Consider the following 27,882-nt stretch of genomic DNA (forward strand, 5'->3'; position numbering starts at 1 on the left):
TTGATCAAATGTTCCCTAAACAAGCAAGAGAAAAGCTGAACTTAAATACACTGTGTATTTGCCCATTATACTGCCCTTCACCACAAACTTGGTTTGATGTGAGGTAGGATGCACTGGCACATACCTGTGACAGGAAGCTGGAATTAACAAAGAATGAAACCAATATAAAAGAGACATAGCACTTTATATATCCAATAGCAGACATATTTTCAACCAAATGCCATTTAGAACTCTGAGGTTCTACATATACAAAAATATTTAATTTATATAGTATCTATATGTGATGGAAGGAGTGAGTCTTGAATAAAATACTAAAGTCTGTCTTTACTATAACAACAAATCATTCCTGCTCTCTAATACTGTATGGTTAGAATTTTTTTTTACAGTTTTAACTGATTTGTTGGACATTCCTACAAACAGCAATTGAAGTAGCATTTAAGCTGGGCCACAGCTCAGTTAAAAATTATTAGCTTTTCATATTATAGTCACAAAGATGGGCTTATTTTGTATGAGCTTGGATGTTCAGCCAGCTACTCATCGTTTGACCCATGAGGGATCTTTGGTGATATCCATATTTTCTGGGCCAAGTACAGCCAGCCCACGAGTGCTCTTCCCAACTGCAAGATACCTGCAAGAAGAAACAAATATGTTGCTGCATTCAGTATTCTGTGACTCTCCTATGTAAGTTAAAATATTTCAGGAAAAAAAGCTGTTGGATATAAACCTATTGTTTGCTTTTACAACAGCTTTTTGAATTTACAGTGTTTTTTTCCCCAGCCATCACAATACAACAGTCACTGGGGCCTAGCCATAACTAGTGTATCTGCTTAAACTTCTGCAGTGGAATTCATGGCTAAATAAGCACAAAGTGGTAGTAGTCAAGAAGAACCAACTCATTTGGCCAGGAGTTGGACAGCAGAGGAGACGTTCTTTAGAATTTCTGGGTTTTTGAAAAATAGAACAATCACCTGCAGATTCAGAATGTAGGAGGGAGGTTACATCTGCCAGAGTGCAATATACAGGACATAATTAAATCTCTCTAACTTACAAAAGCAAATATTGAATGTAGGACAAAAGGCCAATGAAAGAAATATAAGAACATAATTGTGGCAACTTTTACAAACTTGTTCGAGTTGTTCAGCGTTTGTGCAATTTTTCAAACAAGCGGCTTCTGCCCCCCATATTCTGAGTACAGACTTACTCATTTGCTACATCAACCAGGTTGTCTTTGTTAACAGCAAAAAGCTGCTCTCTGTGTGACTGCTTCATTTCATCTGAAATCCCGTATAAGAAATGGTCCATACCTAAAAGAAAACAAAGCCACATACTGCAATAACATACTGGAATCCCAGCTACAACTGCATGCAAGGAGTGCAGAGTAAGACAAATACTTGAGCAGGAAGGGAAGAATAAAGACTACAATTTGACAACCGTTCTGTGACAGGATTCAACTGTAAAACCAAAGATCACAGACTGGGTAAAGTACCTATTTAGAAAAAAAAATCATTCTATTTTGGCAAATCAGTACCAAATATTTTGATACAGTTCTATGTTTTAAATTTAAAAAAAAAAAAGAAATTAAGACACTCGTGCCTGGAAAATAATCCCTGTAACTTCTATTTAAAAAAAGGCAATTTTTATTATAGTTGCTTATATTTAACTCCAAGCCAGAATTTTTTCCTCTGTTCTGCCTTCATCTTTTAACTGTATTCATTCACCTAATATTGAGGAGCAGCTTGAATATGTATACTCAGTACAGAGACTGAACACATTCAGCATTTATGAAAAGGAGCAATGGTAATCAGCATCCACCAAGTACAAATTTTACTATATGATTTAGTTTAGCAAACTATTTTCTCTCCTTTAAATATAAAAGGCAAATAAATATCCCAGTGCTGAGAGGCTGGTGAGAATGTACCTTTATCTGAAGGAGCTATTGGTGCATCTACAGCAGCAAATACTGCCAATTTAGCTTCATCAATATCTTCTTGCGTGAACTCTCCAGACTTGGCCCATTCAACTGCTTTTTCAAATGTTTTCAAGGTGGCTAATGAATTTGGGTCCCTTAGTGTGGAAAAAAGTGAAATTACTGACTCGAGTCTTACAACATGAAGTAATTACTTTGTTTTTACCTCATTCATTTTACTATGCATTATACAAAACATGCATACATAAACCAAACTTTGTAGAATAGTGTGAACCAAATGTATTTTGAATTTTTGAGTACACAAGAGCAGCAAGCTCAGTTGCTAAAAGTAGCTTCATGGCAGTGCGCAGAGAATTGGTATTAAAGAGATGGTAAACCAGCACTTCATAATCCACTATCAATTTGATTCAGCAGCTTAGAAGGCATAGCTTTCATTAAGAACAACAGCAGTATTTATGATATACCATATCTGTAAGTTGCTTTTCCTGCTACACTACTTTTTACTCCCTGTAAAACAGGTGCAACAGGTCAACAACTACTGAAATACTAACCAAGACAAGTCCTGCCACGTTGAAAACTTTGCAGAGAGGCAATGCTGCTCAAATTTTAGCCAGGAATCTTGCCCAAGTACTCTGTTAGTCTATCTTCGGTAAGATTTAATTCGATTTAAAACAGAATTCTATCAGACCCATGACATTTCTATTGGGAATTATAGCTAGTCTTCAATACTTTCATTTCAAACTTCATCTGTAAATTCCTTTGTAAAACTAAAGCAGGTTAACTGTTCCAGACTGACAAACAGTGGGAAAGAAAATATACTCTCTCCATTCTAGCTCATTACTAGCAATGCTTTCTGAATGTTTTTTGCTGAATCTCTTGATGATTCCACCCACGGTCACCAAAAGAGGCTGTGTATTTTCAAAAGCAAGACCAGCAGAAAAAGTGCCCTTTTACTCCAGAATCTCAAAAGTTTACGAGTCTCTTCAGCCCAAGACAAAATAAATGAAAACCTGTCTTACACAAACCTGGCACAAAGGCAACACTGGTTGCTAAACCAGCAGAGATAAACTAGACTTTCCCAGGGATAGAAACCAGAGAAAGCAAGGAGAGGTTTGTTAACAAAATTGATATACATTAAGCAATTAATCTTAATTACTTTCTTGTCATTCAGTATTCTTTTTGTTTCATTTAATCTTGAAGGAGAGCTGCAACTAAGTCAAAGATGCATGCAAGTGCAGTCAGTGGTCCCCTGAGATATGACTTTACCTGTAGGAGTAGAAAGTGAATATTCCATTGTGATTAAGTTTAGCACCTCCACCATAAGCCCCTCCTTTCTCTCTTATTTCTCTATGTAGGAACTTAGATGTCATCAACCGTGCAAGAATTCGAAGGCTGTAATGAGAGAAATAATAGAAAAGATGTTAAGTGAATTGGGTAACAGTAATATTCTCAATTGCCTCTACTATTCAAAAAGATCTCAATTTACAATGCACTGCTTCTTGTAATCTACAACATGAACAATAACAGTTAACAACAGCTGAGTCAAGTGACATAGTTGTAAGAGTTGCTACTTTTGAACAATCCTTTAATTCCATTTATTTCACCTTAATGAAATACAAAAACAGCCTCCTAACTGCAACTCTGCTACAGAGGAGTGTTACTTCAGACACGTTAAAGTAAGCAGGGCTATTATTTGGAAGTTAGGAGTTAGCAGCCCTTAGTTACTTCATCTCAGCGCTTACTAAAACAGGGCATTCATGGACTAAGCCATGTTCTGTAAAGAATTTGTCACAGATATACCATACTTTTATTGACACTCCATTTTCAACCGTCAACCTAAAACTTCCCATTTTGTTTTGTGTTATGCAACACACATACAAGCTCCCTGCTGATTCTGCTTCCTACCTTGCGTAGTCTGTAGCTGTGTAGGGAACTGTTCGAACACATTCCCCAATATAGTTGACTGGGAAGGGAAGCACAAAATGTGTCTTCATCGGGCATGGTTTGAATGTAGGATCCTAAGAGAAAAGAATACATTATTACCACAGCAGAGATGAGACAACGTATTCCTTTGAAAGCTCTGGCTTTTTTCAATAACTATGTGACTCTGTCTGTTTGGCAGAGTTTCATATGCTAAAGCTGCCAGGTGACTTACACTGCAATCAGTGTTAATACATTCAGCTTGCTGGATTAGCAATCCAGTACTACAATTGCCTTAGGAAACCAGAGTGTGTAGATACTGTACATCAGCTACTCATCCTTGCTCACCAGCTTCTAAGTTGTCCTCACATTACATTATTACCAAAGAGTTTTTGAGATGCATACTTCTCTGTCACATCTTTACTCTGATTGAAGTGTTCATAACTCTCCACTTCTACATCCATCACACTTGAGTCCATCTATTCAACTACATGTATTGAATCCTGAAAACAACACTTCTCCCCACAAAAAAAAAAAAAAGCTGTTTTGTGACAAGCAGCAGTTACTTGAATTTCACAGATCCCCTGCAGTAAACTTGATTCTTATTCAGAATCATAATCACTTAGGTTGGAAAAGACCTTCAAGATCAAGTCCGACCAACAACCTGACCTACCAAGTCTCATCACTAAATTGTGTCCCTTAGTGCCACCAACACACATTTCTCAAATACCTTCAGAGATGCAGATCCCCTCACATCAGTACTTCCTATCCTTCTTATGTCTCCAGGCTCCTAAAGCACTCACTTTTCTCTTTCACACATATTCCTATGTGCTTACTTAACTACAGAGTCTTAAACACTCTCAAAAGCTTTTACAATTACATTTCAATACTCTCAAATGTTTCAAAACTCCAGAGATCTGTTCCATAGCCCTTCAGCTCCCCACACATCTCTGCATGGTTAGGCCAAGTACAGTACCACATGCATGACTTGTCAGCAAGAAAAATCTTCAGTTGTGCTTTCACTGCTTTTTCTCCATGGGAACTCATAGTAAACAAAGCTGCATTTCTCTTCTACAGCCAAACTAAGTTTTCATTTTTACTAAACTGTAACTGATGCTCTTTTGTCTGGTGTCATTCAGATAGAAAATCATCTAGGAAGTAAAGGAAGGAAAAGAAGGGCTAGGAGCAACAATACATGGATTTTTACAGTGTATTTTCTGCAAGCATGGATGTGAAGTCAGCTACATGATCTCCAAATCAGAACTAAAAGGAAAGCAACAAAAAGGAAGACAGACAGATGAAGTCTGAGGAATTGTTTAAACAATACAGTGTAGGATAAAGGGCACACACTGGTATCCTCAACCAATAATGTACTTACATTAATTAGCTTCCTTGTGATCTGCAAACTACTGAGCATTTTGCTTCCCACAGGTCTGACTTCTGAAGATTTCTACAAAAGATCCAGTCCTCATATTAGAAGATGATTTCAACTAAGAATACTATAAATGCAATCCCTATTCCCTCATATTTCTTGTGGTAGCTTTTGAAACCACCACCAGACCACACGTCTTCACAAACATAAGCAAGCCACTTGATTATTTCTTTATATTTGTATTTCTAAGCAAATGCTAAATAAACCTACTTTCAAGAGTAATTTTGTACCAAAAGAGACCAGGGGAAATATTAAAGAGTCCCCAAAAGTTCCAACCAACTGTTTCCTTCATGGGTAGTGAACTAGGAGCCTACTCTAGTTCCAGAAATTAACACAGTGTGGATTCTCTGACAACTAGATTGAATCAAATACAATTTGTGCCAAAAGTCCATCCAAATAATGAAACAGATTCCTACACTGCTAAGGAACTGCACCTTACTCCCTATTTCCATTTGGCCAGCATGCCAAGTAATGCACAGCTAAAGAAGAAGTTACAGTTTCATGTGATAAAGGAATAATTAATTTTCCTTCATCTCATGCATACGCAGTCACCTAAGGATAAGATCAGGCAGGTGATCAACAGGATTACTGTTGTCTGTTTTACAGGATGAAGACAAGCTGCTGTATGTTTTGCCACAAAGCCAGCCTATTGCAGAGTTGACTGGCCAATTTATTCAGACATCTCTGTATGGATAGAGTATTTTTCTTCAGACTGAACAGTTGCCATTACAGAAGATCAAATTAGATATATTTGATGCATTAGTCACAGTGATTTCTTACCTCAATCACATGGGGACGGACAGGTTTTCTCTCCTTTTTACTTCTAGTTATGCCCTTTATGAACTTCTCTACTTCTTTTGATGCCTCCGACATCTGTTGAGGTGCTGCATTCACAGAACATCTGCCAAAAAACATTTTTTACTATCTTTTTGTGGTTTTGCACAGTCCATTATGATTTGCACCACTGTGCCTAAGTATTTCCTATTAAATCATCAGAAAATTTCACCTGTGATCACGGATAATCTTTATCACAGAAAATAGTAAAATACCCCTAAGACAACATCTGATATGACCAAAAAAAAAAAAAAAATTCTAATTATTAATTATTAATTTTTTTTTATTTATTTTGTTTGTCCCAAATCAGCAGTAGCTACCCACCACTTCTCAGCACAACATATGACTACACAGATTTCACAAAACAGAAACATCTCCTCTGTATTCCGTCTTTACAAGCACAGCTACTATGATTTTGAACAGCACATATACTTCAGTAATTTTATTCATCGTTTTCTTTGCAAAACAATCTACGACAATTTAACATCAAACTGAACTAGTTTTGAAACTAATGTCTTATTTTTCCCCAACTGATACATAAAGCAGGTTTCAAAACATCCCTATTTTCTATTTAAGAGAAAAAATAAAACAAAAATAAACTATGACAATGCAATATAACAGTATTTCTCTTGAGTACTTTTCAAGGTAAAAAAAAAAAAAAGGCAGAATATTGAAAGAATGTTCAACAATATCCAACATCTGAGTTTTGCATTTGCTGTAGATTTCACCTGTTAAAAAACAAAAGCCACAGCTACCATCAAATTCTTAAGCACATAAAACATGGACTGAACATTTCCACAGTATTTCCTCAGGTCTTCTGTTTCACAGGACTACAATACTGAGAAATGCACATTGACAGGCCATGGCTTCTCTCTTACCACAATGTTTCTTTCTGTTTAAGCTAGAACTCACCTGATGTTGTCACTATTTAACAGATACTTCTTAATCCGTGGTAGTTTGCGTAGTATTGGTTTAACATCAGGCATTTCTGCTATTCTCTTCATCAACTTCACCTGCACGGAAAGGGCAGAACTACAGATGAAGTCATTAGAAAGATTCAACAGAAATTAGCACTGTCATTCCACAGTAGAGGATTTGAGCCTCACTTAAAAACACCATTAACTTTTCACCTGATCCATCCCACTGAACATTTCTTGCAGTTCTCCAGAAGGCGTAAGGTTTTTGCTAGCTCTAATAGAAGCATATAAATGCCCACAATCTGGAATCCCATTTGATAGCTCCTGGGCAGTCTTCTTAACCAGCACTCTGAAGTGCTCTTCCTCCTCAAATCGAGGGCTGAAAAAGAGTAAAAATAGGTCTCTACATCTCATGCAAAACCACACCAATGGGCTTAAATAATACTGCATCTTTCATTCAAGAGAGCGCCTTCAGACCATCAGTTCTCCATTTAATCCATTATACAGTCATGCAAAGGATGGAGTACTTAGATTTCCTGTCTGGACATGATCCTGGGTAACCTGGTCTAGATGGCCCTGCTTGATTGGGGGACCTTGACCAGAAGGTCTCCAGAGGTCCCTTCCAACCTCAATCATTCTATGATTTAGAGTCTGGGAGTCCCTCACAGATAAAGTTATGAAAGTAAACCTCAAAGTAGGATCTGTAAGAAGTGACTGGGGCAAGAGGGAAAAACGGAACCCCAAAAACCATGCAAAAAAATAAAATAAATCAAAACCCAAAAAACAATGTACAGTACTTGTTAAATATTTCACTCCATAAATGCATCATGTCTGGCAGATTTCTATCCAAGCACAGAGATGAAAAGAGCACACCCTGAAGGAAAAAAAAAGAAAACATACACAAAAAAACTCCTTTGGACAAATAACTAAAGCAATGGAGAAACGTGCAAGAATTTTTGTCATGGAAGCAATGCAGTGGTGCCAACCTAATACTTCACAACACAAAAATATTTCAATGCAGGCTATGTTACTAAAATCAGAGCAGACATGAAATGTGATTGACCCTCACACAAAGCAAGCCTGCTGATTACTGACTCTCAACAGTAAGAGTTTAGAAATAGAGTTTTAGCTGTTCTGTATATGAAGAACAAGGAACTGTTCTGGGGATGAATCTTTCTGCAAAGAAGTCTCCCTTAACTTCATGATCAATGGGGAACAGACTACAGGAAGCAGACCCCAGTAACTGCGAAATATCTTAAGATATATTTATTGCTAAAACTACAAAGCCCAATGCTAAGATCTAACAAACCTGAAAAGCACTGAATGTTTCCTAATCACAGTTAATAGTGACATATACACCTATTACTGATTGACAGCAATCTCTATTCACAGCACTACTCCATTCTGTCCCTAACTCTTTGTTTTCAAAGTTTTGCAGCACCCAAAAATACAGTCATATGTTAGCAAAACACTGCCTTAAAATGGATGACTGTGTCACATGCTTCCCTTAATGCAAAATATTAAGATATCGTAATTGTCAAATATATATTTTACCCAAATATATAAGCCCTTTTGTACTGTTTTCAATGCACATTAACTGATGGTCTATTGGAAACCCTGAGTGACCTTAACTTTGAGTTGTTATTGCAATTTAACATCAGTAAGTTTATGATTAATTTACCTGTTCATACACATCCAAGTGTGAATCATCTGGAATGATATGTGGGCTGACAGACATCCCACCTGTTTTTAGCTCTATCCTCTGGGCTTGTTCCCTGTAATCAAGGGCTCCACATCCCAGCCTATGGAAAATAATCAGATTTATTTCCATTTCTACTGTATGGCAAGACTAAGACTTATAGACCAAATGTGAAGGAAACCTCACATTTTTTAGGCACATAAATTAAGCAATTTGCAGTGTTATCAAGCAAATGTAATACTTCACAATTCATTAAAAAAAAAAAAGTAACACACCAAGCCATCAGCTAAAACCCACTGCAAATTCAAAATGGAGTATTAAAAAGGGTGCTTAGTGTACAGGCTTGCTCCCAACATACACATGGAACTAGAATAGTAGCATCTCAAACTGTTACCACTACTAAAAAGAACAGACTGCTTCTGGCCCAGGTAACTTAATATGTCTGGCGCCACTTTTGCCCCTTTGTGAGCATTCCTTTGACCACATTGTGAAACCAGGCCGAGAAAAATCTACATGAAAACTTAAATTTCAGCAAGACTTTTTTTCATTTAGATAAAATTTCCCATCTATTTGGGGAATGCTCATGTTGACACCCATGAACAAAGGAATGCAGAGAATAACAAAGGCTAAAGGCGTTGGCAACTCTGTAAGGAGAGGGAAGAATCAGTGTTCCAGCAGGACACCAACTTATCACTGTCTTCTTCCTACAAGAACAGCCACTGAAATTATTAGAAGCAGTATTATTTCAGTAAGCTGTAATATATCTTACTGCTTTAGACTCTAGCAAAGTAAGTGTCTCACTTTGTAATGACGTTGCAAAACAGCGGCACGTATGGTTTGAGCTCCTCAGGAAGAGTGTTCAAGCTGGAAATAGCTCTGAAGTACACAACCCCATTGGTTGGCTGAGTACAGTACTGGACAGGAACTTCATCAGCTAGGGATGAATAAACAAGAAAAGAATAAACTTCCTCTGTAAGTACATGAAAGCAAAACCACTTCTTACGAGAATTTAGAATTATTTTCTGCAATCACTTCAGATCCATTTATTGTTTTAACTTGGAATATTGCACTGAATGCTGGACTGAAGTGGGGGTTGTGTTTGTTTCTTTTTTTGTTTGTTTGTTTAGTTTTGTCCGTGGTAAAGTAAGACATGCCTGGAAAATTTAAAGAGAGAAATTACAGATTTTAGATATAACACTCAAGTGGTGGAATGATAATTTGTTCCTGAATGATTGGAGAAGTTTTTCTCCTTTAGTAGTAGTTTTTTTGGTCTTTCTACCTCAAAAGCTGCGAAAAAAAGGTTCCCACATTGTACGTTCTACTGTAACAACAGCTATTAGAATAAACACAGTTCTCACAAAACAGGTAATTTTAGTATCAAAATTATCCAGTACTTGACACTTGCTGACAATTTTAATAGAAAAATTTCTGTTAAAAATATACTACAGAGCAATGTCACCTGCAACCATGACAAAATTGTGACCTATGACTTCTTGCTTCCTATCAATCCATAAGGAGAGCCATGGGTAAAGCAGGACATTTTTTCAATGAAGTTACAATAAGTGACTTCTTCTCCATTGTTCCTGCACATCTTATATTTAAAAACAGGTAGGAGGTAGGAAGAGAGCACTAACAAATACTTCCTGCACACTTGACAAGGCTTAAGTCTTTGGAAAGCAGCAGGATTGCTCAAGAATAATTGAGCATACCTAGCGACTTCTCTGACTGCAGGGCAGGGCAGGCAGTGAGAAAGCAGGAGGCAGGGAGGTGTTCTACTGCTAGATAAAGAGCAGGCAACTGGATTGCAGCTGGGAGCACCTCAATATCACCCCTCAGAGGTGACACCAAGAATTTTCTACATGTCATTGCAAACTGTCTACTGCAGAGGTGTTGGACTAGAGAAAAAGGGTCACAGCAACAAACAGTGAGAATCACTTTCAGATTTAATTTTTTTTAATTAAAAAAAAAAATCTCACCCAAAGAATTCTAGGTACTCCTTGTTTAAAACTTTATTCCAGTCTATAATTCTGAAGTCTAAAGCTATCTGGAAACTCAGCTTTGGGAGATAAAACAGCCACGAGCTACACAGTCAGGATATCTGCCTGACCCACTGTGCTACTGCAGTTTGTTTTGGATATTGCATTTAGCTTGTTGGAACACCCTCGACTTTGACAAACAGTCAGAATCAAACAATTCAGGCCAAAATGACTGCCTTCTCCACAAGCTATTGCTGTTGATGGTTCTGTTTCAGAGTACGACTATTTCGGCTAGGCATGTACATAAACTTCTCTAAGATGGAAGAAGTGCAATAGTTGTGCTAGTAGCTGAATAACAATCCAGTACTGTAGTCCTTGACAGGACGAAATACTGGTTACACCAACCTGCAAATGTTGTCTCCAGCACAGTGAATGGGATTTTGGGCTCAATGTCAGACACTTTTAGAGCTGGGAGACAAGAGGTATCTTGAGGTTTGCTTTGAAGATCAATTAATTCCAAACCTAGTAAAGAAAGCAGAATACTAAGTTTCACCATTTTCATCTTCTAAATCTACTGAAGTGATGCAGATCAGAAAAACATGTGTTTTAGTTTAGCATTTCCTATCAACTGTTCTTTCAAATATTGCACTGAAACAAATTCTGCATGCTATTGTGTCAGCAAAAAGAACACCATACCTTTGTAAATTCTTTCCTACACGCCCCCTTCTTTCACATCCTGCTTACATGTATTTCAAACCCTGAAGAAGTGATATCTGCCAGTCTGCCCTGTTGTCCAGCTCTGCAGACACCATCACACAACACAGACCTTGGTTCTAACTCATAAGAGATCTTTCTCAAGTGCTGTCAGTACACTGATGCATCTAAACCATTGTGCTTTACCTTACATTTCAGCCTCTTTCAGATTCTAGCTGGTTGCCTTTAAGTATTCTCAAAATTATTTTTGTATGTAGACAAACTCATCTGAAAGATCGTCTTCCCCTGTTCCCCTCCCAGGGACACTGCTTCTGAACATTAACTCCATTTTTTATAGGATTTCTGTGTCTAGATCAATGTTTTAACAAAAAGACATGACTGCTCAAGGTTTCCAAGTTCATGTTATTCCTCAGAATAAACCAAACAATATTATTTCTATAGTTGCCTTTTTAAGTAGAAAAGATAAGAAATACAATTAGGAAATGTAAATTTTATAGAAGCATGGAGCAAACCTCATGTGCTCAAAAACAAAGAGCTTGAAGATAAATGGTGCTATTCACTTTGTACTAATTGCAAGTTAGCAGGAAAAAAAAAAGCAGATAAATTTTAAAACATTCTTCCTACTGATTGTTGGCTGAAATGTTTGATCATTTTGTTTTCTGAGTGCTAAAAGTAAGGGAATATACCAACCACATAATTTAGTATAAACCGCATAGCTTCCTAACACATGTATTACACAAGCCACCACCAATAAAAAAAAAAATTATCCAGTTTAGAACAAATGCTGGAGTGTGTTTGATATATTTAAATAATTTAAAATAGTTTACTGAGCAATAGACTTAAAAAAAAAAAAAGAAGACGCCAACAAACAGAGTGTATTTTTAAACAGTTACCCAACAAAAACATGAATAAGTATGTTAACCTTTTTCAAAGATCTGGGTTTTCTCTTCTTCAGAAAGAGCATCGACCTTCTTTTTCAGTTTTTCTGCTTCCAGTTTTGCTTGTTTATCATAGTAGTCTTCCTCTGGACTCATAGACAGAGTCAATCTATGCGGGTTATCCTGCAGAAATGCATCCCAAAACAGAGAATTATTAATTTTGAGGGCTGCTTCCACCTGTGTTGCCTCAGATTATTGCTTCATCAGAAGTAGATCAGAACAGCCCATGCATTACTTGGTTCTACCATATTATCAAAAGAATCACAAACAGACTATTTAAACTCCTTATTTAATGAAGCAGTTTGCTGCTAGGGAGGATACGAGAGGCAGCTTACCACATGGACAAGCATGAACAACTTTTGGTGAAATTTTAGAATGGAGTCTGATTCCCCTAACAGCATACAGTACTTGTGTAATTAAATCTAGGTGAAACAACTGGGTATGACACTACAGAACAGCATGCCATAACTTATATCTGGAGAACGTTCTAAGATGGGGAATCCAGTTAACTGCAGGAGAATTTCATTTAACATCTCATTCAACCTGCCCAAGCTTGAGAGCACAGAGATCCCAAATGACGTAAAATGTGCATGCCTTATCCTGCTCAAAAATGCCTTCCAAGTCTTGCTGCTAAAGAACTCCATGCATTATGCAAGCGTCACAACTGCTGTCAAATTTCTTTGTTTATACTGCACTGTGGAATTCTCATAACAAAATTACTCAGCAGCCACCATTTTATATAACAATGGGGGGCTATTCAAAAGACAGTGACCTCAAAAATGCCCATTTCAAGGTAGGAGTCAAACAGTAACATCTGTCACTGAGACACACACCCAATAGTTTGAAAGACTGTAATTGGATTCCCTGCTTTATGAGCTTATCTCCCCTGTGGTTATATGGAAGACAAAGGAAACATGACTGACTACAGAGTTAAAAAGTAAAATGCAAAATTAACCAAGGACAGATAAACAGCATCCTCTCCACTGCTTCCAGCCTTCCTGCTTTATTAATATTCAGGCACAATGTACAACATAAGGTGCATCATCTACTGATATCAGAAAATCCAACAATTCTCATTACTTCTAGTGAGCAGTGTTTTTAATCTCAGAACCCTCAGCAGAACTGCATAGTGAAGAACATGCTCAAAAATACTGTGTATTTCTTAACAAAACAGCCAAAAACTTGACAGCTCCTTACTACTTCCATACACTAATAATGCCTTTAGGAAAACAGATGCCACTGTTTGATGCCACCTTTGATACACGTGAAGAAACATTTACTCAAAGGTAAATCGAGCTGGCAGTTAAGTATCATAGATGAGTCCTTCAAAAACAACTTGAACAATTTAAGCAAAACAATAAAAAAAAATCACAACAAAACAAAAATAAGAAATACACTTCACTGCTGTTACTGGGTTTTTACTAGCTAATGCAGAGGGTTTCGAACCATTCCATGTCATAATGCCTTTGCTGTTCTTGAATCTGCAAGCACTCTAGTAAAACATATACACAGGTACACAAGAAAAAGAGCAGAAAGCCAACTGCAAAATTCAGACAACAACTGAAGGAATGGGAAGTGCACTAAAACAATCTTATTTAAACAGCCAAAGTCTTTTCAAGGAAGAATAGAAAGCTCCTGCTACACCAATACACAACCAGGCCCATAATCCTCTATCCATGTCTTTTCACATGCTCTTCTATAGCATCAGGCATCGCAATTCAATTAAACGCTAGTATTTTATCGTGTTCTGATATGTGCATTACCATGTGTCCAACTGGCCAATTTTTCCAGTTTTAAGCTCTCATTTCAACCACTTAAAATTAACATGCTTCATTAAAAAGTGCTGCTGTTTATCTGCATCTAAAAACAGACAGTATGAACAACTCAGTACCCTTCAGTTCAACCGTAAGCACAAAACTGTGATTCAAAAATTAATACTGCAGTTATCTTTCTGAAAATGTTCCTACCTTAAAATACATTTTAACTTTTTCCTGAAGAAATGTGGGATTTTCTTTAAGGCATTGCCTGAACCGTGACACTTTATCTGCAATCTTCAGGAGCTCCACTGGATCCCCATCTTGATTCCAGCAGGAAGCTATATACTGAAAGGGAAAGGGTAGTTAAATAAGCAGGACAATCTATATGTGTTTCCATAACTGGCAGCATCCGCGCTCCAAAACTACCTTCCCATCTATATCTGAACAGTAGGCATGTAATAACTGATGAACACTTTTAGTAGATTGAATAGAATTGTAAAGCTGAAATATTTATTCAGACTAAAGGACTATACCACCACATCATCTGTCCCTTGTCCCCCTCCATTCTCTCCTCTGATTTTATCGTAACAAATAAACTTACTTTCTTTTTTTGCAAAGGTGTTTAGGTCTGCATTCTGGAAATTTATGACAATACTTTTTTCTCAATTTTAAAATAAATATATTTTTTCAGACCAAGAAACAAGGAAAAGCAGAGCAGGAGGTGGACACAAAACAGTTTATGAATATTACAGACTTTTACCCTATCAGTCTGATGAAGCGATTTAATCAACAGCAGTTCCCATGGGGCTCAATTCTAAGGTCAGTTCTGTTCAACACTTTCATCAATGATTTGGATGCAGGAGTTGAATGCATCCTTTACAAAGGTTTCCAAGTTGATAATAAACTGAGAGGTAGTATTGACTCACTTGAGGGACAAGTGGCCTTGCTGAGGGATCTAGATAGACTGGAGCTCTGGGTGTACAGAAAAATCATGAAATATAACAAGAGAAATGCCAGGTGCCACACTTGGGATGGACTGATGACAGAATGACAGACAAGTACAGAGGGATGCAAGTGATAGGAGTGCAGCCCCACAGACTCTAGAGAAAGGTGCTGATTTCAGCAGGCTCAGCATGAACCAGCAGTGTGCCTGGCACCCGAGAGGACAAACTGCATTTTAGGGTGCATTAAACACTGCATAGCCAGACAGAGGCAATTCTCCTGCCATATTTAGCGTTTGAGGCCTCACCTCGAATATACTGTATATAGGTCTGGTCACCACTACATAAGAAGGATGTTAAGGTAGCTGAATATGTCCAGGGAAATAAAAGCTGGTAAAAAGGCTGGAAGGTAAGCCCTATCAGAGGAAGCTGAAGACACTTAGGTTGTCCAGTTGAGAGAAAAGCAGGCTAAGAGATGACCTCACAGCTCTCTGCAGCTCTCAAAGGAGGAGAAGCAGAGAAGGAGATATTGATCTCTTCTCCCTGATAAACTGACTCTCCACACACTTTTCATGCAGAACCTAAGAAGAAAAGGTTATCTGGAGACTGTTTGATTGTTTTGAACAGTTGCACAGATAAAAACTAAGCAAGCTGGAACGGGCCATTATTTTAGAATACAATTTCCACTGTTTTAATCAGTTCAGAAACAAAAGGAAACCTACAGCGAAAAATAAAAGCTAGCTACCAGTTTCTGAATTCTCCTATTTATGTTTTAAATAAAGAAACCACACAGAGGAAAATCCTTCCAGTGGTATGGTTAGCAATTATATTTATATATTACAATGGCACAACCCTAAATTCCAAAGAAAAATACAGTCCTTTGATTTGATTTCTATAAATAGATAAGTAACAGGCCAAAACATACCAAGAGTCAGCATGACATTCCTTTCTTACAAAAGTAATCAGTCCTTGTATAGGAACTGTTGAATCCCAGCCTGAACCACTGATTGATCACCTGAGACAAGCACTGAGTCAGCCATGGGAGCACAGGTGAAGGCAATTCACCTGTGTGACCAGAAAAGCTGCAGCCTGGCTGCGCCTCTCCTAGACTCCATTTAAGGGCTGACTGCCACTAGTGAAGGATCTCTTTCTGGAGATCCCTCCTTTTGGAGCTTTCTACTGTGAGATTAGGATACAGGTGAGCATTTCGTTTTTGATTGCCTCTTTCCACCACAATAATCTTGCTAACTATAAAACCTGTAGAATATCAGCCTAAACACACCATGCTGCTACCTGTACATTTGTTGATTGTACAGTCCCACTGTAATCAAAGCTCCTATTCAGGAAAAGACAGTACGTACGCTGCCTGACGTAGCAGTGTAGAGTCTAGCAATAGCGTGAGGACTCCTGAAAAGAACAAATGTATATAATATGACAAAGAAAAAGCCAGAAAGTGAGAAGTTGTAGGCTTTTGATACCTAAAAAAAATGATCCCATATTTTATAAAGGTGTACCAAACAGATTTATAACTTATTTCTAGAGAAAACATCATAACAAGCATATATACAAACTTACTGACGTCAGGGCAAGACCAAAACTTGTAGACTGGTGCTTCAGCTGGATTTCAATTTTGTGAAGTAAAGCTTCAATCCTATCTTCTTCAAATCCTTTCCTTTGAGAAGGCGTGAAGAGAGAAGGAAATCGTATCCATAAGCACTAATTGCTCTTAGTGAAGTTATGAAAATGAATTACAATATCGATAAGGAAAATTTTACATCATGATGTCTTACACACCAAATTAAAATTGATAGGAAAATCTTATTGTGATGTGTTATTTAGTGAAACAGCACCAATGTCATTAAACTCCTGATGAATGTGCTGATGAATATGCTATAGCAGAGGAAGTTACAGATAAGAGTTTTAAGGGTAATGAGCAATATAACTGCTTCTTCAGTAAATTTTTTAAAAACTTAATTAAAATTTCAAGGCATATTAATATAACAAGAATACATATACATATATACATATGTATTCTTGTGTAATTAGTAGTAGTTGTATATAAAGACATGTCTCTAATTGTAAAAGATTGTATGAAAGAACAATAGTCTCAAAAATTTAACATTACTCACACAATAACTTCATCAACTGTTCTAGCAATAATCTGTTTCACAGTCTCAATGTCTCTCTCAGCAATACCCTGTAGACCCACACTGAAATAGGCTTCTCTTGTTGAGCCATTAAACCTAGAATAAAACACATTTAACTCAGCAACAAGCAGTACAACTTAAGCATTAAACTTGCCAGCAAAGGCAAGGGGGAAATATTCTTTTCACATACACAGATTATTAAATTCTAGATAGTAAAAAAAAAAAAGAAATTGAAGAAATTGAACTTAAAAGAACTTTTTGTTCTTTTAAGCAGCAGCAGCACACTGTTAGGAAATGACATGGTGTATGATATTAGAGAAAGAAAAACAGTTACTGAAGAAAGGTAGTCTTTTCCGTTCATCTTCTAGGTCATCAATAAGTACCTTCAGGTAATAAACCTCCTAAGTGAAAAATTCAGCTACCTGCACAGCTGAAGATATATATTCCACTTCTAAGCAAGCAGAATAGTACTTTTAATTAATACATTTAAAGAAGTATTTGCAGAGTAAGTGTTGAAGGTGAAGCATTTTGTTTTTGTTGTAATTACTTTTAATGGCACCCGAGGAGGGAAAAAAAAACAGTTTTGCTCAGGCTGTCAGGCACTGTGAGAACTCCACTTTACAGAGACAAATTGTTACTCGCAGAAAAATGTAGCATCTAACAATTTGGATGAAAGCCAACATGCAAAAAGCAATTAGCGTTAATAAAATCTAAAAATCCACTATTTCATATTAAAAAAAAAATAGATTCAATGGCAGAGTCAGATGTCAAACTCAGGAATACCAATCTCTGGACTCATCAGCACAGTCACTGATGCACACTGAAGACAACTCACTGTATGAGTCAAGATATATTAAACGTACAAAAGGCTCAGCTGACAAAACATACAACTGAATCACTTCTTCGGTGTTTGAAGACAAACACCATGCCCTGTGGTATCAAGATATCTGCACAGCACTGGTATTCATGACACAGGGCTTGCAGCAAACCCAAAAGAGATAACTTCAAGCCAAGCAGATTATCCCAAACCATTAAATTCATACTTGATTATTACATTTAGGATTCGCACTCAAACATCTGAGATAGTGGAAACAAAGAATGGTTTTTGTCATCTTCATATCTAATATCAGTCAGATGTTCATGCCCTGAAATTGCTTCCTTCTGCTGACAAAAAAGGCAAGCTATAATGAACAGCTGAGCCTGTAGTGAAGCTAACAGAACCCACTCATCTATAGGCTATGGTGCAGAGCTAGCTAGCTTAGCAGACTGCTTGCAAATACTACATTCTGAATAAATAAACACTGGTATACATACCCTTTTCTCACTGTGGAGATGATAAATGAATGGTATCTAATTGCATAAAAACACATTTCTGCCGAACTGATCTAGTATTAATACCAAGCACCAGAATTGAAGTAAGAAAACAACAGTAACTGCACTAAAAAAGCAAGCCAACTCATTTTTCTCATTCTTTTAAGTAACATCAAACACAAAAGATGAAAACTCCAAGTAAATTAGAATAATGAAGGCATACTATGTTCCTATGTACATATTTTTCTTGTTGATAACATTAGATAGAACCACTTTTTTTAAAACTAACATAGCTTCTAACAAGATATTGACAAGCTAAAAATTACACCTGACAGTGCTTTATCAGGAGAAAACATTCAGAGTCTTCTGATGTAGTGTCTGTTGTCTGTATGAGAGATAGCTTTTTCAAACTTGATATTGGTTTACATCTTCTCTAACATTGTTTTATAGTGGTGAAAGCTAAATTGTAACACTTACCCAACATCAGGAGAAAAATCTGTACCAACACCAGACTCAATTAAGGCTTTGTAAAATGGAGAATTTGGTCCATCAACCAATAGTGAAGACAAGAGGCTTAGTGTGAAAGTTTCAAAAACATCTGTAATACTAAAAAAAATTAGTTATTAAAAATCATCAAGCTATGAACATGTAACACCAAACATCTCTGATTTCATTTCAGAAGAAATGCTTATACAAAGCCATGTAAGGGAGGCAAGGGAGAAATAATTATAACTTATGAACACCACACCAAACTTAGAAAATTAAGAGCTCTGGCTTTTTCACTCATCATAAACAATAATTCTAGAAAATCTGCAAGCTCACTTAGTACGCAAGGACAAAAGTTAGCAGCTGGTAAAACTTGTAAATGGAAGACAACCGAAATACAAGAAGCCAGTTTTCCCAAAGCCTAACCCACTGAATAGTTCTGTGAGAGAATGGCTGATTTTCCTTAACTCTGCCTGCTAAAGAAAAAGACAAGAAAAAACTCTCAGCAAATTAAACTCTTTGTTAAAGGATTTGTCTAGTTCTCCCCACAGGGTTGATTAAGAAATTCATTTTGATAAGACTTACTCTGTCAACAAGTAACTGACACTGACAGTCGTCTGCTTGGAAGGATCACCAGCAAATGAGTCTAAACCACATGTTATATGGTGTTCTTGCTGTAAAGTATAAAAAAAAAGAAGTACATTTGAGGGAGACTAAACTCAGAGTAGAGTTAGAAATTAAAAAAATGACTGTCTACATCCTCAAATCCTCCTCACAAAAACCTAAAATAATTTTGCAGATATTTACTGATGAGTATGTATACAGACACACAATATTTACTCAGTAACCTTGAAAAGATAAGAGTGGTAACTTCACTTTTTACAAGAGGAAAAATAAAGAAGATCAAGAAAATCTGTCCATAAATAACACTCTAAGTGTGGTTTCAAACTAAAATTTAAAGCTTCCGGACAAACTAGGGAAGAAAAGGTTTTAAATAAATGGAAAAAGTTATTTTGACACCAACCTTCAAAGTTTAGGTAACATTAAAGAAGCATCTCCTGATACAAAGTATTAACACTCTTATCCCTAGTTCTAGATGCTTTACAGTAATAAATGCTCCAGTTCTCTAAATGCTGAGGGCATATGAAAACTGAAAATAATGAAAATGAACAAAGGTATGGAATAATTACATTACTGAAACACTAAAGTAAACATTCTTTTTCAACCCTTTTAACAAAGAAAAAGTTTTAGCTCACTTATTACACTTCTAAACAAACAAAATAACCCCAGCAGGCTGGGCTAAAATGTTATCCTGTTATACTCAAGTTTCTGCAATTCCACTATTGGATGTGCATTTTCTTTTTTTACTTTATACATATGGAGATATAAAGACATTTTTAACTTAATACTTACAGGCTTTTCCCAGAGTTTCTGTTTTGGGATGTCAGTCTTCGATTCAATTCGTTCAAATTTTACCAGCGCATCCTCATGAATTTGTTTCAAATGTTGCTCCAGTGGAAAATTACCATAAGTGAAGAACCTGCATTTCAAACAAAAGTTTAGAATTAAGGATCAATTTTTACAGGAAAATCTACAGGGTTCTTTTTGTTTGTTTGTTTTATTTTTCTTTCATTATGAATTCAATGTGATTTCCAGTGATTCTGTTACATCTATAAGGAACAAGATTTAAGACCTACCACAGTTTGCCACATACATCAAACCCACAGCTGTAATGGTAAAATTCCACAGCACTTCCCAGGCCCTGTGTTATGCTTCAGAATCCACAAAAACTCAAATTCAGTTAGCTGCAGAATTATGCAATATTACAAGAAGAAAATACTAGTAATTGGAACCATAACTCCAGTGCTCTAATGTTTCAGAAGACACATTTTTTAATCGTCCTCACTCATAATATATAAAATATGATTATACATTTCTCAACCAATCTGTAAAGCACAGCTGAGTTGTGCAAGTCACTCTATCAAAGCACACTCCCATACCTACAAAAACATTACTAACTTCCACTGGATTAAATATGGGCATTGTATGTGTCTCAGGTAAATGTTATTCCTCAATTAAAATCTAAACTCAGGTACAAGCGAATTTTGGAATGATGAAAAAAAACAAAAGACGGTAAATTCAAAGTCATGTCACTAGCTAGTGTTCCATAAAGGAATTAGATCAACAGATTAGTACAGAAGAAAGAATACCCTCATATTTTCAAGTAGATTTTTAGCTTAATGACTTTAGCAATACCAACAGAATACCAACTCAAATGGATAACCAATGTTTAGAACCCAAAACAGTACGACATACTCAAGAGCAAATGAACAGTCATGCACTCTCAGCTTCTTTTTAAACTTCTAATCTGTGTTGATTTGAGTCTATAGGTTTCTGTACCACTTCATCTGTGCTATTTGTACTGTAATTCTGCATTACTGCCAGGTACTTACACAATGTTCATTTCCTCACAACACATAAGTTAATGGAAAATCACTTGTATATAAAACTCCACATAAATCATCAAAATCAAGCAGGCACACATAGCCTAGAAAGTGTACATTAGCCACCTCTCATTTAGAAGCCACTGCCTCCAATTCACCCTTCAATTCTTTCCCTAGAGCAAATTCCTTTCTTTTTTGGTGTTACAAGATATGGTTTAGTAGCTTAGTGGGTAGTAATGGTGATAGGAGGACAGCAGGATTAGATGATCTTTTAGATTCTTTCCAACCTTGTGATTCTATAATGTTGTGCTAGCTGATGGAGAATACAGGTTATCTAAGTTGCTGACCATGAAGTATGGAAATATATGGAAATACCATACAGTTGGGTTCCCCTCATAAAACCACAATGCTAACTCGCTATGTAACCTACTAAGATACAAATTTCAGATACCTGGAATTGCTGGGATGATAATGCGAGGCATGGAACTGTTTAAGCTGCTCCCATGTAAGATCAGGAATACTTAAGGGATGTCCACCAGATACTACACCATAAGTGTGATCAGGAAGAAGTTTATTCTGCAGGTGCTGTGCAAATACCCTCTCATTATCTGTCTTAAGAAAAAAAAAAAATACCACATTTTAGTAAGTCATTAGAGCACATTTCAAATATAAAAAGTGATCAATAGTAAGACCTGAGTTCTAACTTGCACAAGAACTCCTCACATAAGAATTTGTTCTATAGTCCCATATACTTTGATAAAAAAGGCTGTGTTATTTTGTCAACTTAGAAGTTTTACAACAAAATCCATTAGCAAGGTGCTCTTTTATATGCAAACAAATGTTCAACAGTCTAATCTCATGGATAAAAGTTTTCATTTGCTGAATTCACTGAAGAAAAAAGAAAAAAAAAAATCCACAAAACTTACAAATGCTCCTTTCATTTCATTAAAAACAACTCCTTTGAAAATCAGAGGTGTCTGAGGATCAGCTGGGTTCTCATGTTCTAACCTCCAACCTTCTTGCCTGAAAAAAAATTAATAACAGGAAACACTGCTTGGGAGCTCATTTGTTTGATTTTGTATTTTTGTTTTAAATCTAAAAATAAATAAATAAATAAATAAATAAAAAGTTAAGTTTGTTTTTCATCTCAAGCTTACCAGAAGTCCAGTTGCCGCAAACATGGAAAGAAAGCTGCATCTAAATACACTGACAGGAGATTCTGGAAATCCTTGGGATTTTGTGTTGAAAATGGATAGAGTGTGTAATCACTAGCTGCATACGAATAGACATAAAAGATCAGAATTTTAGGAATTCTGAGGTGTATTCTGCTCTTATTTCTATTGAATCATTCACCAACATAAATTGGTGAAGAAAATTACTAATTGACTAATATATTAAGACTGCAATTATTTATCAAACATGCAAGCATAGAAACAATTGCCTTATTGTGTACTAAAAGCTCTAGCTCTACCAGGCCTTTGTAACTGCCAAATGATCTATTTTGTCACCTTGCCTTGTTAGTTTTCAACTTCTCATTCACACTTAATGATAATAGCTTCCCAAAGGGAAAAAAAATCCACCTTATTCATGTTAAGCAAAATTCATTTACTTCAGGCTCACCTGTGAATGCATTCATGAAAGTGGACAATGATCTGTTTAACATTTTGAAGAATGGATCTCTGCAGGGATACTGTTGAGAACCACATAATACTGTGTGCTCAAGGATATGTGGAACCCCAGTGCTGTCCATTGGAGTGGTTCGGAATTGTAAACTGTAAGAAAGACAGAACAGAGAAGAATGCATTTACTTGCAATGAGAAGCCAACCAATGTAACTAAAGCAATTGTCAAAACTGTAATAGTTGCCAATATCAACAGTTACATTTATAACATTTATATCCTACTTGGAAATACGATCTTTTTCCTCTTCTATTCAGTTAACTAGCTGAAAAACTCACATATACACATTTTCTAGTCAAAACACTCAGAAAAAGTCTGCCGAAAGTTATGGTAAAAAAAGAAGCTCTGTGTCTTGCAACTACATGTCAATTTATTAGGAAATCTAGTTTTGGGCCCAGAGGTACAGAAGGACTTGGCAGCCATTGCACAGTTGGAAAACTATGATCTAATCACTATCACTAAAATTTGGTGAGATCAATCATGATCAAAGTGCTGCAGTTGATGGCTATAAACTACTCAGAAGGGCAAAGCAAAGAGGCAGAAAAGGAGAGGTGTCGGGATTGTCCCCTACGTTAAAAAAAAAAGTCTGGAATGCAAACAGATGCCACTGAAAAACAGCAGTGAAAAGCAGATTAAGAGCTTGTGACTAGTGTCTACTACAGGCTGCCTGATCAAGGAGATGATGCTGATGAAGTGTTCATACTTCAAGAACAGACAGTGCCATACTCACAGGCTCTGATCATTCTAAGGAACTTCAAATACCCCGAATACCCCGACATCTGGAAAAATAGCACAGCAAGCTGTAACTGGTCCAAGAGATTCCTGGAGTGTGTTAAGATTGACTTCTTAACCCAGGTGACAGAAAGCCCAATTACAGGAGCAGAATTACTGGACCAACACAGATGAACTAATTGGAGGGGTCAGTACTGGTGACAGCCTGGGCTACAGTGATCAGGTCTGTCAGAGTTCACAGTCTTGAAGGATGTGAGCCAGAAGAGTAAAATCATGACCTTGAATCCTAAGTTAATTTTTCATTGTTTAAGGAATTAATGAATGGTATCACTTGGGAAACCATCTTCAGGGATAAAAGAGTAGAAAAGAACTAGCTGCTTATTAAGGAATTTTTTCTTGTAGCACAAGACCTCTCAATTCCCATGCGTAGGTAATCAGGCAGGAGATCAGCATGGCCGTGTAAGGACTTCCAATACTGAATTTTAAGACAACTGCACAAACAAAAAATAGAGCCATATATTCCTGGGTAGAATATAGTAATACTGCTCAAAAATGTAGAGGTGTGTAAGGAAAGCTAAGGCACAGCTAGAGCTGAATTTGGAAATGACAATGAAGAATAACAATACAAATACATGGGTTGGAACAGGAAGACCAAAGAAAGTACACCTTTCTCCCTCGTAGATGAGACAAAACTAGGGACAACCAACATGGAGAAGACATGGAGAGGTGTTCAATCTTTTCCTTTCAGTTTTCACTGCCAAGTACTCTTTCCACATCTGTCATGTCTCTGAACCTCAGGACAGCATCTTGGTGAATGAAGTTCCTTCCATCATAACAGAAGATCAGTTTTGAGACCCAAACATCCATGACTCCATGGGACATAAACTGCATCCTAGTGCCCTGAGGGGAACTGGCAGATGTAGTTAAGCCACTCTCCATCATATTGGAAAAGTCACAGCAGGCAGGAAAAATCCAGAGTGATTTAAGAAAAGGAAATATCACACCCATTTTTAAAACTAGTAATGAGGATCACACCAGGAACTGCTGATCAGTCTCACCTCAGTGTTTGAGAAGATCAAGGAACAGATCCTCCTGGAAATTATGTGGAGGCATAAGGAAGAGAAGGAGGTGATTAGAGAGCAACCATGGTTCCACTAAGGGCCAACTGTGCCTGACTAATCTAATGGCCTTCTACAAAAGATTGACTGTGCCAAGAGACAAGGGAAGCTTGCCCAATAGTTGCCTTCCAATACCTACAAGGTTACAATAGAAACAAGTTATTTGCATAGGTATACATGATGGAAAAAGAAGCACCAATGACCATTAAATAATATAAGGAAGGTTCTAACATGATATTAAAGTAAATAAAAATCCACATATAAACAGTTAAATCCTGAGAAAAAGTTGCTCAGAGAAGCCGTGAAATCTCTGTCTTTGGAAATTTTTAAGGTCCACCTGAATATCTGAGGAATTTCACTTGAGTTAAGTGTTGGCTCTGTTTCAAGCAGTTGAACAACAGACATTGTAACATCTGTTACAATCTGAGTTACTATAAGGAAGAACCATAAAGGAAGTACTTCTGTCTTTGCTATCACAGAAAAATCTAGTTATGAAGCTGAATTACAACGTATAAAGCACAGGTTGATGCTGGACATGATACGTATACATGCTTTACCTGAATAGATTATTGGAATCCTCCCGAGCAACATGTAAATATCTGGCTCCTGTACTGTCATGACTAAGCTTCACTGCAGTCAGGAACAGCTCAGGAACAGCTGTAACCTGTATTGGAAGAAAACATCTGTATTAAAAACTGACTGCCAAGAGATCAAATAAATTAAGGATGACATAGCAACAATCAGTTCACTGATCCTGTGTTTCTACGATTTATGAAATATTTGTACGTATTTAAATAGAAAATATATTTAAAAATACACTACATTATAATCGGAGGACTATACTCATCTGGTGTTAACTATTAGGACCAGAATAATCTGTTCAAAAATTTAAAGAGAAGGCATATATTCACATATTAGTGGTCAGGACAGCAGAAGGAAACTAAAAGAACTCAATTCTACTACTGGTTCTGTTACTACTAGTGACTGTAGAATACCTTCATTCTCTACTTCAACTTTTTTCCTTAGAAGTAAAAAGAAATTCCCCATATTATTCCTATAGGGAGTTTTCAATAAAGCAATAAAAGTAGTTCTGGGGATAATATATTACTTAAATGTCTCCTATAAACCAGCACACAGTGGGGTATATCAATCAACTTTCAGCAGGCCACACCGAACGCTCAATGTCTATAACACACATACTCCAATTGCTACTCCATGCGCAGCATTTAGTCTGGAACAGCAAATCCCCTCAGGGATACATGTTAATAAAGAATTCAGTCACAGAAGGATAAATATGAGCAACTACTACATCATTTTTAACAGACCACTCGTGGCATCTATGCAAACACCTGCATAGAATACAAACTCTTGCCCTCATTTTGACATTTTTCCCATCAAGGGAAAATTTATCTGCACCAGCAATACAAAGAAGAGGCAGTGCTCACCTGAGTTACTGTGAAGCCGTGGATTTGTTCTCCAACCCTATACAGCAGTGCCCGTTCGTTGGCAGGAATGCTCTTCCACCTCCATGACTTCTGATTCAGAGACCTGAAACAGCACATCTCCTGTTGGAGCATCTCAGGGCCACAACAAGGGGAGAAAGGCACGTTCCCTCCACCTGGCGCTGGGGAAGGGAGCAGAGGTGCAGCTGAGGAAAACACTCTGCTGCATGCCGGTGCTGAGGGGCAGCCAGCACAGGGCCTTCTGTCCATGCCAAGGGAGCAACGCGCCATTCCCCGCCCCTAGGCTGAGCTTTTCTGCGGGCACAGGAGCTGTGGGGCCCGCGGGGCAAGGAAGGTCGGGCCGCCTACCGCAGCGAGTTGAGGGCCCGGGGTCGAGGAAAAAAGGATGAAGGGCCTCCCACCCGCTCCCTTGCTTCATCCCCGTCCTCACCGCCCGCGGCTCAGCAGCCCCGCAGCCGCCCGGTAGCGGCTCCACATGGCTCAGCACCCCGCAGCAGGCCGACAACCGAGCGGACGAACCGGGCCGTACAGCAGCGAAGCAGCGCAGGCGCCGCAGCACCACCTGCATTGGCGGCGGCAGGAAGCCCCGCCCGCCATGTTGGCCCGTCCCGCTGCGTGCCCGAGGGCGGTGTGGGGGCGGAGGGGTTGTCCCATAGCCGGGGCGCTTCTTGGGTGGTCTGTTATAGATAAGACGCTCAGAAGTGCCTGCTAGCCATCTTCGTAACAGGGGCCTCGGCGCAGTGTTACACCCAGCAGTACAGAGCTTGTGCGTTCTAAGTCCGTGCTTTTTATTCCTTTCATTGTGCAAATCAGTACAGTTTGTAGGCTTAATAAGGAATTTCATAGCTTGCTTCCACGAGGCCTGGCCAGCAAATTACCCTTGTTCCTACACACTGGAGTCTGGTTGTTTACTAAGTAATCAGAGGCCTGATTAGGAGCGAGCACGTGGGACTTTAAATGCAGTGTGAGCAGCGGGTGTTCGGAACGTTCCACACTGCTATTGCACACTGCTTGGATTCACATCTTCATCTACAATGCTGACTCAAAAAAGAGAAATTTCAAGCACTCTAGGAATTCTTATCATCTCCAACCTTCTCCTCTCTGCATTTTCTCCCACTGATCTGTCTCCCTGCAGGTTCCAGCATCATCGCGTGACTCGATTCCCATCTCCGCTCCCAGCCCTGCTGCTGCACACTGTCCATCCCCCTCTGTTTTACTTGTGTTTTTCAGTAATTTTCCCATTTCATTAATTTTTAGATTAAATAACAAAGCTAATAACTTGCTGTAGTTGAAGTCTGAACGTTGTGCATTAACCTACACAACCTGTGATCTGTCTTAATTACATTTCTTTCTCATTCATTTTTAAGCCCAGTGAAAAGATCCAGTAACTTGTGAAGCTTAGGAGTTCTGTGCTAATGAATGTCATTTAGTTTACTGCCTTTTTTTT

At 37.7% G+C, this 27,882-nt stretch overlaps 1 protein-coding gene across 1 annotated transcript; it reads right to left on the minus strand.

Moving 5' to 3' along the window:
* Window positions 1-165: 165 nt before the first annotated feature.
* On the minus strand, window positions 166-26,999 carry PITRM1 (pitrilysin metallopeptidase 1). The gene is made up of 27 exons (XM_003206978.4): window positions 26,866-26,999; window positions 26,418-26,520; window positions 25,530-25,636; window positions 23,064-23,215; window positions 22,601-22,715; window positions 22,370-22,466; window positions 21,895-22,055; window positions 20,413-20,539; window positions 19,585-19,673; window positions 18,991-19,119; window positions 17,185-17,298; window positions 16,631-16,727; window positions 14,325-14,459; window positions 12,342-12,480; window positions 11,111-11,227; window positions 9,531-9,663; window positions 8,712-8,832; window positions 7,828-7,904; window positions 7,244-7,409; window positions 7,026-7,126; window positions 6,060-6,180; window positions 5,226-5,297; window positions 3,833-3,945; window positions 3,194-3,319; window positions 1,919-2,064; window positions 1,202-1,304; window positions 166-628 (listed from the first exon to the last, which is right to left on the minus strand). Exons 1-27 carry the CDS (start codon window positions 26,910-26,912, stop codon window positions 535-537), a joined length of 3,102 nt encoding a protein of 1,033 aa, XP_003207026.2. The 5' UTR covers window positions 26,913-26,999; the 3' UTR covers window positions 166-534.
* Window positions 27,000-27,882: the final 883 nt, after the last annotated feature.

This window comes from Meleagris gallopavo, chromosome 6 (genome assembly GCF_000146605.3).
Source record: "Meleagris gallopavo isolate NT-WF06-2002-E0010 breed Aviagen turkey brand Nicholas breeding stock chromosome 6, Turkey_5.1, whole genome shotgun sequence".
Classification (NCBI taxonomy): domain Eukaryota; kingdom Metazoa; phylum Chordata; class Aves; order Galliformes; family Phasianidae; genus Meleagris; species Meleagris gallopavo.